Source organism: Cololabis saira, chromosome 17, assembly GCF_033807715.1.
Source record: "Cololabis saira isolate AMF1-May2022 chromosome 17, fColSai1.1, whole genome shotgun sequence".
In the NCBI taxonomy this organism is placed as follows: domain Eukaryota; kingdom Metazoa; phylum Chordata; class Actinopteri; order Beloniformes; family Belonidae; genus Cololabis; species Cololabis saira.
Window position 1 is genome coordinate 25,092,321 of NC_084603.1, and position 12,535 is coordinate 25,104,855.

The 12,535-nt window shown below is 40.7% G+C and overlaps 2 protein-coding genes across 5 annotated transcripts; one reads left to right on the plus strand and one right to left on the minus strand.

Annotated features, from left to right (window-relative positions):
* The first annotated feature begins 350 nt into the window (after positions 1–350).
* Positions 351–8,681, plus strand: fam149b1 (family with sequence similarity 149 member B1). Of its 4 annotated transcripts, XR_009784363.1 has the most exons (17): positions 351–781; positions 1,794–1,910; positions 2,422–2,566; positions 3,220–3,368; positions 3,512–3,655; positions 4,223–4,375; positions 4,516–4,697; positions 4,809–4,927; positions 5,387–5,455; positions 5,796–5,918; positions 6,171–6,391; positions 6,686–6,809; positions 6,972–7,097; positions 7,256–7,337; positions 7,589–7,726; positions 7,956–8,112; positions 8,195–8,680. XR_009784363.1 is itself a non-coding variant. In XM_061745424.1 (16 exons), the coding sequence occupies exons 2-16, from the start codon at positions 1,847–1,849 to the stop codon at positions 8,036–8,038; spliced, it is 1,866 nt and encodes a 621-aa protein (XP_061601408.1). In that variant the 5' UTR covers positions 351–781; positions 1,794–1,846; the 3' UTR covers positions 8,039–8,681. The 4 variants fall into 4 exon arrangements, 3 of the variants coding, with proteins under 3 accessions (XP_061601408.1, XP_061601406.1, XP_061601409.1); XM_061745424.1 differs by having other exon boundaries at positions 2,478–2,566; positions 7,956–8,681; XM_061745425.1 differs by having other exon boundaries at positions 732–781; positions 7,956–8,681.
* A 210-nt stretch (positions 8,682–8,891) lies between these two features.
* dnajc9 (DnaJ (Hsp40) homolog, subfamily C, member 9) lies at positions 8,892–11,962 on the minus strand. Its single transcript, XM_061745426.1, has 5 exons — positions 11,625–11,962; positions 9,790–9,930; positions 9,301–9,555; positions 9,113–9,199; positions 8,892–9,027 (listed from the first exon to the last, which is right to left on the minus strand). Exons 1-5 carry the CDS (start codon positions 11,796–11,798, stop codon positions 8,917–8,919), a joined length of 768 nt encoding a protein of 255 aa, XP_061601410.1. The 5' UTR covers positions 11,799–11,962; the 3' UTR covers positions 8,892–8,916.
* Between the last annotated feature and the right edge of the window lie 573 nt (positions 11,963–12,535).

Sequence of the window (12,535 nt, forward strand, 5' to 3'; positions counted from 1 at the left end):
CAATCGTTCCGACATAATAAAGGTACCGCTTAAAGAAATTCAATGGATGTTAACAAAACTTGGTAAAAAATTTAAATATAATTTTCAAAAACAAAATGTTAATCATACAAATTAAATATAAAGGTAGAGAAGATTTTGAGTTTTTGGAACATCAGAAACCACTTAAAGCAAACGGATGCATTTAATAAACGCAACCCCATCATCACGTTGAATGCTGGAACTTGTAGTGATTAAGTAACTATGGCAAAGCTATTTCAAACGAACTCAGAAATACATTTCCCATGAGGCTGCGCGGTTACGCATAGGATGCGTAACCATGACAGCCGCGTTATTGTTGTAGGTGGTGCTAACCTTAGCACTAAAGATCATGGAAGATCCTCTTAGCTGGGGGTAGCTAGTGCAAATGGAGCCCACTAATGTATTTCGAGCTTATTTATAGCTGACAGCGCAAGATTATTTCGTGTGGCAAGGCTGATTTGAAGGGGAATGTGCTTAAAGTATTTTTATCATGCCACCCGAGCCTTGCCGATGTGTTATATCAGCGTTCATGTCATGTTCGTTAGCTTCTGTTCAGCCATAGGTTCAGTTTAGGTTTCCTGCAGTTAGGAAGATCGTTTTTGTCCCTTTTCCCGTCCCTAACCGCATCCCTGTCAGAGGAGATGCTGGACCTTCCTCCGAGCTGTTCGCAGAGACGCGAGGCAAGAGCTTGAGCCTTTAAAGCACCAGAGAGGAGAATGATTTCACGATACCACAGGAAATCTGTATCGCACAAACTTGAGATGTGAGTACTGATCAAAAGAGGTAACAACTGGATTTTTACAGCTGTGCTCTGTAACCATTTTGTATTTCTGCTGTAAGAGACTAACTGTTCTAGAATTGCATTTAAAAAAATATAAATTATTGACTTGTCAGCCACTGACAGCATGAAAACAACATTTACTGATCAGCCCCACTGCTGGAACTGAATTATACTGAGCCAATGAGTCATTTTGTATCTGGTCTATCAGTTGTTTTAGATAGTCTTTAAGTCCAACATAATGGCCAGTATTCAACAGAACATTCCAGTAACAGATTTTCACTTTGAAGGGTATAAGACTCTTTGGAAAAAGGAGTAGCCTTTATTCCTACATACTCAGAGAAAATGTAAACGATATAGCAGTATCCATTAATTATCTTGCTTCATAAATATTCTAGTTGTATTTAATAGACTCAAACACATAGACATAGAGTGAAAGGCAACTATACACTCTTGACAGGTTGCCAGTCATGATTCCAATCCATAAAATAACAAAACAAAACAAAAAACAACAATTTTTAATGTGGAATTCTGAGAATAAATTCAAAACCTGCTTACATAACAGCAGAGTTGCTTCTTGCACCTCACTGGCACCACTTAAAATCAGAAAATGAATAGCCAAGGTTGTGTTTTGGTGGTTTTTAACCACCCACTATAGAGCCTTCATGCCTTTACAGGAGCTCAACCTGATAGTTTGAGCTCTAACGTTGTCGTCAGTACACTCACTGCAAGATTGTTGGAGTTGTAGATTTACAAGGTTTACAACCACATATTTTTAGAATATCGTCATATCCGACATATCATTCATACAGCTTTTGTTCACAAATGTCAGAGTAATATTCTACTTCAATGTAAGACAATACAGCATTATATTTTTATGACATCTTGTCAAGCTTTTTCAACCCTATCTGTGGAATTAGACACAATACTGGTGTTTATCTCAAAGTGTTCAACACTCTCTAGGTTGGTAAATCTTCTCAATCTGTCTTCTGCGCAGTCGTGGGTTGTCTCGAAGCAGCCTTGATCACCACCCCCTTCCTGAAGAAGCCGATGATGATGGATCCCCTCAGCACTACATTCATGACCTGCAACAAGCTGTTTCTGCACACAACAGGTAACTGAGTCCCTCCATGTCTGCTTCTGGCCACTCTGCAAAGACACAAATCTTTGCCGTTCCTGTGTGAAGCCTGAATGATTTGCAACAAGTACACCCACATGTGCTCCCACCTGCGTGTTTTGTAATGTTACACTGTCTCAAGCAAAAAGCTGGTTCTCTGAGTTCTTGCCATGCGATACCAAGAGGTAGCAGATCAATTAATATCACATTGCCTTCTTCAGAAGTGCACTTAAAAGAATGAATAATGAGGCAACCTGTTAGAATATTCAATTACTTTGATGTCTGCCCTTCATTTTCCACTTTTATTATAGTAGTAGCTTCCACACTTACATTTCTTATTCTACATTTAAATGGAAAGTGGTGGTTTGTTATAGCATGAAGGAGTATTTGAAACTAATACCGACTGTGTATTCCTTCCACATTTTAGGATATTGTTCATTTAATGCATTTTTGAAGCTCTATTCAAATTTCATGATCCCTTTTTTTCATTTTTTTTTTTCGTGTTTAGCTCCCAGACGTCTGCTGCCTCAAGCCACTCAGAATGCCCTACTGTCATTTCAGTAGACTCCAACCAGTGCTGGTCAGGTATCAACAGCTCCGCGGGTACTGGCATCTCGACAGAGAGGAGCTCTGTTTTCTCCTGGGGTTACGATGTAAGTCCAGTCTTGAGGAAACAATCTTAACATGTTTCGATAATGCTGATCTGACAGAGGACATCTTTGTCCTTTAGTACCCGAATCCTCCTCTCTCCTCCATTCTGTTATTTTCTTTCATTTAACGACACAAGTATCCTCTTCTATATAGTTTATTAGATTTACATTCACACCTCAGCTTTTGTCATCTTTTGGAAAATGTGTGGGGAAACCATGGATTTGTTCGTATGCAGTTTATTATTCTGCATGGTTATTTATTACCTTCACTTTCTACACTCAGCTGGTTCTGCAAAACTTTTCAGAGACTCAATGATTTATTTAGTATATTGTCCTCAAGTTACTTCAGAGTTATACAAACTAACTTACTCATAGCTTAACCCTTTCACTTTTTTGGTCTCTGTGTCTTTTGTATCGCATGAACATTCCCACTTGGTCACAAGTAAACACCCCAGCTGTGCACATAAGCTCATTTTTGTTCATACTGAAGCCTGCTGCCAAATAAGTCATCAAAAACAGTGGTAACAAGTCCCTAATTGATATTAACAAATGAAAAGCTGCTGCTTATCAGTCATAAAGCCGGTGCACGGGAACCGAGGGGATAACCAGCTTTCTTCACTGTTTTTTTTTCTCTATATTTGCTTTCTGTCCCGCAGGAGTTTGACAAGGCAGCGTCTCAGCAGGTGCAGCAAATGTTTGCAGAGATTGACAAAGATCTGTATGAGGGAACAGGCAGTGGGATAGGGATTCTCCAGGGGCTGCAAGAGGAATGTCAGCAATGGACCACACGCTTTCCACATCTTCGGTGGGTTATTCTCCTTTTCACTCCGACCTGTCGGACCCTTTAAATCCGAGAAACACAGTGGGAGCAGGAGCCAAGATTTATGCTGATTGTTAACAAAATATCTCTCCTCATTTTATGTGCTCATTTGTTTGTGTGTTTCTCAGAATCCTGGGGACACAGCTGCTCTGTCCTACTGATGAGGGCTTCCAGTGGTACGCTACTCCAGGGACAGCCAGCCCAGCTAGCAGCTCGTCAGCAGGCAAAGGAAGCAGAGTAAAGTCCCAGGAGAAAGATAAGAGTTGTGCAGAGTAAGTCTCGAATGCACTGACTCACTGACTGGGGTTCACGGGATGCATTCCCTCCAAGACATATTACATTTTCCTGCTGGTCTCGTCATTGTGCACATTGATTTGAAACATGCGAATATGAGTCAGTTATTGCAATTTATCACTGTGAAAAGATATTCTAATGTGTCTGCCCCAAGTGACTGGAGTTGTAGAGGAGTCCTGAGGCTTTGTGACCTAAATACCCGGCATGCTGCTTTAATATTTGGCCCAAAATCATGTTTTTGAGCCTTGATGAAGAGATGTTATGATTGATGTTCCGGGCTGGTACACACTAAAAGCAACGGCACCATCTCACTAGCTCACCTCTAAACTGGGTTAACACGTCGAAGCTGAGATAAAATTAGACATGCTTGTACATGTGCAGAAGTGTCAGTTAGTGCCAGGCTTTCTCATTCTAAGAGGCTTTTTAAGCCGTGTCTTACCAACGGAATTTGAATTATTCATTGTCTATGTCTGTTTTGATTTTTTTTTTCTTTCTTTTTTCCTTCAAGAATGAGGTCAGTAACTAAGTTGTCTTGGGGTGGGGAGGTTGAACATACAGGGCAGGAGAGCTGCACTGATCAGGTCCTCCTCAGCAGAATTGGACAGCCCTGCTGACAACTCCAGCGGTCGTGACAGACAGCAAGTGTTTGAAGCAGAGGGTCTGATGGAGGAGTATCTGGCTTTTGATAGCAGGGACTTGTGAGTTACTCACTTCACAGAGAAGTTGTTACATAATCCACAAACACCTACATGCCTTCTAAAGCACAAGTGTAATTCAAATTTGTTTTAAAATAATAGATTTTTTTTAAAGTAAAATTATTCATATTTGTCTTCCGCAGGGATGACGAGTGGGGCCAGGAATGTTCGGAGTCTGTTTGGAGGCATCACTGTCTGCCTCCTGTCTCACCATCCCGGTGTCACCGTCAAGCTGTTCTGGACTTGCTGTTTGATGATGTTTGGCAGGAGCTGGTGGGCTGCATGAAAGAGTTGGTCCATCGCCACTGGGAATGCTGCACTTCTCGTAAGGCGGTATTTCACTACTTTACATGAATTAGACTGAACCTTAATGATCATATGCAGTATTATTGATTCGGATGTCATTTGGGAGTGAATATGCATGTGCGATTGCCAGATGATGAATCGATTTCTGGGAGCTTGAGCCCCGTGCTCCCCGTCTCCACGGTGCCTGCATTGCTGCCCAAACTCGGTCAGAGCAGAGTGGTGCCACTCCCAGCCGGCCCGCAGCTCCAGGTCAGTGGTCTGAGGACGACTCCATGTCACTCTCATTACTCTCCAGAGATTAGGAGATCAATTCAAAAGCCGTTTTTTAAATTTATTTATTTGTCAGTTGCCTTCCTTTCTCATTTCTCCCAATGATAAGCCTGATAGGAACATTTACTATTTAAACGGTTATGACAGCAACGTATAACAGAAAGAAAGTGATTGACTGTGGAAAGTGTAGGGTTAGAGTACAGAAGCAGTGTGGAGTCCCATGTCTGCTCCATTTTTCACTCTCAGTCTGTCACTTCTTCCACTTCTTTAGCTGATGTATATTATGCTTAACAAAACAACAATATGTTTTGTGAACCCTCTGTTTTGTCTTTTTGCCATCATACCTTTTATTTGTTCCCTGCCTTTTCTTCTTCCTCTTTTTTTCTTATATGATCTTCTACGTGTTTCTTTGGACACATCTTTTCCTCCGTTCTAAAGAACACAAAGTCAAGGGCCTCAAAGCACAAGTCCAGGTGGAAATCCAAAAAGCAGAAAAGGCCCCCTGCCGTATGTAACTCTCTCACTTTGAGCCAAAACGGTGGTGTGTTGTTTGCACACCGTCCGTAGCGGCTAATTATCATCACCTCTAGAATAAATGCGCCTGTGCCTGTTGATATACACTAAAGCATCCCAGCGATTGATTTTATTACTTCACTGCAGTAGAGTATTTGTATTGTTATCATAGCAGATATGGGATCCTTCTTACTGAACATCAATACATGATATGTAACCATTTCCTTGTGACTGTACTGTGTATGACAGTAACTAACCATGTGGCGACCGGGATTCCCTCCTCTCGCTCCAGTCCATCATAGACTCTTTAATCAGGGTTTGTTTGCTCCTGCAGGCTGGTCGGGGGCCTGTAGGAGCAGCAGTGCTTCAGCAAAACCTGAATGACATCATCGTGGTCCAAAGCATCCCGCTGCTGCAGAGGAACCTGGGTGGGCTGGAGAGACACCAGCAAGGGCACGTTTTACTCTTCTAACCTTCAAATTGTCACAGCCTTAAATAAAATCCTAATTAATCCCATATTTTGTAACACCTTTGAATATTCCTGATAAGTGATATAAAGTGAGTATAAAAAGAGATGTTGTTCAAACTACTTTTTTGCTGTTTTTTTTTTTTGTCCGAGGTTTTAACACTTTGCTTGTCAGAATTCTCAGCTGACTAGAAAAGCACGATTCAATAACTGTGTGCCCCCACATTTTTCCGACACAGGGAGCCGGAGGAGCGCGTTTCTCTCAGTCCAGGCTCCACTGTGGTCCTCTCCAGCAAACCCCGCCCTCGCCGCCCCCTCGAGCAGAGCTCTTCCTTGCTGTCTCGGCCAGCGCAGTCAGCTCGTCGCAGAAACCCTCCCCCCAGAACCCTAATGCCACTGGTTTCAAACCTGACTCAGTCCAGCACAGGGGGGTCCCTGGATGAGGTCATACGCGGGACACGTCTGTGAGTTAAATCTCTTGTGCTTTTTTCATTCCCTCGTTGTCATCTACAACCTCTGCGCTCTACAGATTTCCTTTGGAAACAGATATTTTGGTTTTTCCATGCATTCAAGTCCTGACGGCGAGGGGTTGAAGCGTACCCATATATCATGTTGTGGTGTCTTCTGCTGTCTCACATGCAAACTGTGACATCCAAAGAACTTTCACAGTCATTCTGCTTCTGATACATAAATTCAAGGGTCATAGAGCAAAAAATAATATATACTTTCACTCTTTATATGTCTCGCTACTTTTACAGACCTACAGCCAGGGACCAACTGACACCTCCGCTGATTCCTCTGAGCCGAAACACACTCCTTCCCCCCATCAGCACCGGGGACTCGGAGCACTATCAGTCAGGGCAGCATCCCAAACTTGCACAGGTACAGATCACAGCTCCTTGTAGCTGACAGGTTGTACAAATCTGCCACCTATCTCCAAAAGTCACCTCAAGTGGAGAACCCTATTGCACTGAAGCTTTTGTAGAATATCTTGATCAGGCGATTAAACACATTCAAATAATTCTCCTCATTTCATCCTCCCAGCGTCAGAAGGGCTCATCCAGCCGTGCTCACAGTGCTATAAACAATGAAGCTGGCACTTCAGTACAGAGGGATCGTCACCACCTGCTGGAAGCCTTCTCTCGCCCCAACACAACTCACACATACAGGGTAAGATGCATCATAGAATACAACAAGAATACACAACAAATTTTTAGCTTCTTCTTTCTTTTCAAGCCATTGCTTTATGGTTGATCTTCATCAGTTGATCAGTTATTTGTTTTATTGGTATGCATGAAATCACATTTGACCCTTGGCTTTGTCCTCAGTCAGACACTCCGTACCGCCGTTCCTTCACAGTACTGGACACCATCGGTCAGGGGCGACCAGGAAGATCCTCCGTAGCCACAGGTCGGAGATTTAACCTGAAAAGACATAAGAAATCTGCAGATAAAGGGAACAAACCTACAAACTACAGTGGTTCCCATTCTGTTGTCCTTTGTTCTGAGCACGAATCCTAATTTCAACCCCGATTTCTGTGATGATTGTATGGATCATGCCTTACAAGTCAAAAGTTTAATCTTGCTAAAAACATCTGTAAATGGGTTCCTTAGTCCATCTGTCAATCACTTATGCATTCATTTATTCCTTCATATCACCAGATGCTCTGGGAATCGGTGTGACTGGCATCAGTCTTGGTATCAGCAGCTCATCTTTCTTGGACTCATTTCCTCACCACCCGCTGGGGCACTCGTCCATCAAAGATGAAGAGAAGCTAGACCCACAAACCCCTGCCCGAGGTCAGCAGACTGTTGAAGGAGACATATTATGCCCTACTTTTTCACAAGTTGACACATTTTCCTGAGGTCTGGGTGAAATATCTGCAGCATGTTTTGGTCAGAATAGCTGGATTCTGTGCAACAATTCCCCTCACAGCCACACACTTGTAGTTTAATTTACCAGCTTGAGGAAAAATCTGAAGCTACAGTATTCATTAACTGTATTCGTTATTCTTCTTGTTTCCTGTAGCTCCATTGGTGCCTGTGTCGGTCCAACCTCGGCCGTACACCCGAGGAGGCATCTCAACCAGAGCCAGCAGGCCGGGCTTGTAATTTGCCTCCGATCTCCACGAGCCAGTCATCTTTACACAGCATCTGCACCCACTGGATGGTTTTGATTTACAAAAGTAGCAGACTTTTTGATACAATGCTTCTTTTTTGTCGTTTTATTTGTTTTCCTTTTGCTAAAGGCCTATTTTTGTATTTCAGAAATCAGCTCACGTGGCTGCCAAACACAACTGTCAACAGTAATTATATCTTCATATTCAATATGAGCTGTATGTGTGAATATTTCTACTGGGTATGTATGACTTGACTGTATAAATGTATTTAATATAATTATGTGAATACTCTGTATAATCGCCCCTGCTGTGTTTGACTATGCAGGGAATAAATGCATCCAAATAAGGACTTTTTAAATTTTTTTTATTCCTTCTCTGTATTACACCAGTTTAGGACCATATCTTTTCATAAAACTATGATAAAACAAAAAAAAAATCCTGCAGTTTCTCACTGCATAAACCAAACTTTAATTCATATTATCTTACAATGTGAGAATATGAGATGCAGGTACAGGAAACTTCTAAATAACCAAGAAAACTGCTTTAATACGTACCGTATTTCATGTCATTTTCTTATATGAGAAAAGCCTAGTGGGCGTGGTCTGAAAAGTAACAGCATTACTGATGCCACAAAGGCAACAAAGATCAAGCTTGTCCTAAATCTGATTTATACAAAATACAAACTTGTTTACAAATGTATTATATACATATGAATTTATTAATATATGAACACAACAATAAAGAACAACCAAGCCAAGAGGCATTTGCATTTTTTGTAATCATTAAAACCTATTGAGGCTGAAAATTACAACTTTTATTTGAAGGCAGAAATCAAGTCATTGTTAATCTGAGAAGATACTTGTATGACATTTACTTTTTTCCTTTTTTTCCTCTCTGAGGTTTTTCACTTTTTTTGGAGTATTTCGCTTCAAGGTCGGACAGGAAACTGTCAAAACCCTTTTCTCTGGATTGTTGTCTTTGCTGCAAAAACAACAGAAATGACAGTTAGAATAAGGGAAAACAACAGCCCCTTTCACAATTACAGAGAGGTGTATGGGTTTGTTACCTTAAGCATCATGGCAAGACTATCATCCTCATTACCAAGCCCCATCTCTTTTTGCATTTCTTCTGCTTCTTGACGTTCTCTATCAGCCTGAAAGAGCATTTTGAAGAGATTGAATACATCATCACAATGGAAAAGGAGACAAGATCATCCAGATGGGTTTGTCAAGCTAACATGAACAGACTTCTCACCCTTTTCCTACGAGCCCTCTTCTTTTTGTTGCTCTCCTGAGTAAATGCTGGAAAGGATTCGACCTCTCCGCTCTCGATGGCAGCCTGGATGATGGCGCACAGCCTGGGTTCGTCTTCCTGAGAGAAGCACAGAGCCCAGGCAGCGATGGTATCCATGTCTCCCTTATGCTGCACATAAAGCCGGATCAAGTCTTCCCGCTCCTCATCGGAGCCCCTGTACTTCTGCTCAAATTCGAGAATGTCTTTCACTGTAATCTATTAGAAGAATGGTGAGAGAGGGCAAGAGCAGACTGTCAAATCAACCCCATAATTGTGCAACAAATGACGATATGAGCTCATGGTAGCCAGTACTAGCCACACTGCAATACCATCCGTCACCAAACACAACATGAATGAAACAACTGACTTGCTTCAGGTGTTATATACTTAAATACAGAACACAAACTCATTATCACATCATGAGTGGAAAATGAACACCTGACGATGTACCTTAGGGAAGAGCAGTCTCCAGTGGTCTTCCCAGCAGCGGTCTTGACTGAGGACATCAGACTCTTCATCCACCACTCCCTGCTCATCATAGACAGCCCTCTGCTCCTTATCGTTCAACACTGCGTACAGCTTTCCCAACACCTAGAGGTGAAACACACACAGACATTTTAATGAAAAAATATGATTGTGATTTTGAAAAAAAAAACCCCCACAATAAATATGTGTTATATCAAAAAGGACGTTAATATTAACTGAAATAACACTGCTTTAGCCATTAATGTTCATCACTCCTACCACTGGTGATGATGCTTCTTTGGTTTCTATGGCGACATCCTCACATTTGGAGTAATGCTGGAATATTTTAACTAAGACGTAGGTTTGTAACTTCACTGCTATGATTTAAATTAGTCGTACATATACATCATAAGAGTTTTAAGTCTGTAACAAAGTTTAAAACCTAATAATAACAACAAGATCCTCGTCCCGAGGTTTAGGTGCTGGGCCTTTAAGATAAGATAATCCTTTATTTCTCCCTCAATGGGGAAACTCACTTGTTTAGCAGCAGTACACTTAACACACACGCAGGGGAGGGGTATAAAAAAAGTAAAAAATATATATAATTACGAAATATAAACAGTATATACAGAACATCGCAATGGAAGTAGAGGTAGTGCGAAAGAAAAAAAACTGTGCAAAAAAGCAGGTAAAATGTGTGTGAGGGAGACAGATATTGCACATCTTGTTATTGGTTGTAGTGTTTATTTCGAATATGAATCATATTAAAAAAAAGAATGAGACATAACAGAGTACATATTCGAAAGGGAGTGAGAAGAAGTATAACTTATAAACTCTCACACCCTCTCCTTAAATATGACTAGCTAACAATGTGTGCAAACATAACATTATGCAAACATAATATTGTCTATACACAATAATTACACACACACACACACACACACACACACACACACACACACACACACACACACACACACACACACAGGGAGACATACCGCATATAGGACAAAAGGAAAAAACAAACAAACCTAAAAACAAAAACAACAATACAATAAAAACATTGTAACAACACAAGCTACTAACCAGTGTAAGAAAATAAGGATAAAAATAAATAAATAAAAAATAAACACTGTACTCGGATGTGTGGAAACCCTCAATTGTACTACTGACAAATGTTTGGCCTAATGTGTAACCCTTAACCGTCCATGTGTTATTCATCTATTTATTTATTTTAACATCATTATTGATGTTATTATTACTAATGTTATTTTATTTGTGTACTTTTTTTTTACTTTTTACATTTTTAATTTTATTTATTTATTTTTTAATTTAATTTAATTTTTATTTTATTTCTTGTTTACATATTATGTTTTATTGCTATTATCTTCTTTGTATGTGGGAACTGGGGAGGGTGGGATATATGTGGGTTGTTTGTCTTAAAAAATATTGAAAAACCTTATAAATAAAGTTATTAAAAAAAAAATAAACACTGTATTATTGCACCCAAACCTTTTGCTCATCCCTGTACCTCTGAAAAATAAAATCTTTGTATTTTATTTTAATTGTCTTATTATTGTTATTTAAAAGCAGGAAACCACAATTCAAAAATGTTAAAGTGTTGATTTAAATATAGCAGATATGTCTGAATACCTTAGCTTTCTTGTATTCAGATGTATAATAACTAGAGGGAGACTGGTTGTAACAGAACTGATGGATATCTTTCCTCCTGCAGATTAAGTTAGCTGCAGCTAGCTCGTAAAGCTCGCTCGCGTCAACGCTGCATGAGTCAGTAAAAAAAACAAACACCAAATCCTAACCTGAAACTTCTCCGTGGCCTGCGGGTCTTCGGGGGCCCGGTCTGGGTGTACTTTCAGCGACACCTTGTAGTAGCTCCTGCGTATGTCCGCCTCGGCCGCCGCCGGGCTGATGCCCAGCACCTCGTACAGGTTGGAGGTGTGGAAGAGCTCCTGGCACCGCTCCAGCAGACCCATCTCTAACCCTTTAACCCCTCTTTAACCCTTCACGTTAGTTAAGAGGTCGGGGCTGCGTTTAACGGTCGATTTGGGGGCTAAATAGGTCTGTAGTTGAGTTTCTTCTCTCTCCTACACTCCTGTTGTTGACTGTCTCAGTTTGGCGCGCTGGCCCGTCACATCCACCCGTACGTAACACGACGCGCTTACGTCATACACGCCGGCGCGCTCTCATTGGTTGTTAAAACCTCGCGTAGTTTCGGTCCGGGATTATAGCGGGACCTGCGAATGTACGGTATGTAATAACTATGCATTTAACAAGTTTGTGTCTGTGGGTTTTGGATTAACAGGACTATCACTTAAATTAATTCTTGCTTAGATGTAAAGGAAAAACAATGATAATATATATATATTAAAAAGAATAATCATAAACGTGTTTAGAAAACATAAGAAGTTGCAGGATAATGATGCGTTCAGGATCTTCCAAGATGGACAAGTGCAAGCACTTTATTTGTTAATTGTTATGTCCCCACCTTCCATGCTCTGCTGAGGAATTTTATGTTCAAATTTATGTGTCGACTCCATGAGTCAGAAAATTGTCTAACAACTGCACTCACTAACATCAAAATAATGGAGTGGTACAAGGTACACATCTGGACTATGGAAACATTGGAACAGATGTTTTCATGTTTTTTAATGTGTGACCTGTTATTTTTATGTATTTTTATATATTTTATATGGAACCTTTTGAGTCTGTA

What these genes read in the sequence shown, in the direction of transcription:
- fam149b1 (XM_061745425.1), top strand. Translation starts at nt 735, where the DNA reads ATGATTTCACGATACCACAGGAAATCTGTATCGCACAAACTTGAGAT. An exon ending in CAGCCGGCCCGCAGCTCCAG is followed by an intron (nt 4,928 to 5,386) that starts GTCAGTGGTCTG and finishes TCCGTTCTAAAG; the next exon opens with AACACAAAGTCAAGGGCCTC. An exon ending in ACACAACTCACACATACAGG is followed by an intron (nt 7,098 to 7,255) that starts GTAAGATGCATC and finishes CTTTGTCCTCAG; the next exon opens with TCAGACACTCCGTACCGCCG.
- dnajc9 (XM_061745426.1), bottom strand. Translation starts at nt 11,798, where the DNA reads ATGGGTCTGCTGGAGCGGTGCCAGGAGCTCTTCCACACCTCCAACCTG. An exon ending in GGAGACTGCTCTTCCCTAAG is followed by an intron (nt 9,556 to 9,789) that starts GTACATCGTCAG and finishes TTCTTCTAATAG; the next exon opens with ATTACAGTGAAAGACATTCT. An exon ending in AGAGGGCTCGTAGGAAAAGG is followed by an intron (nt 9,200 to 9,300) that starts GTGAGAAGTCTG and finishes ATGCTCTTTCAG; the next exon opens with GCTGATAGAGAACGTCAAGA.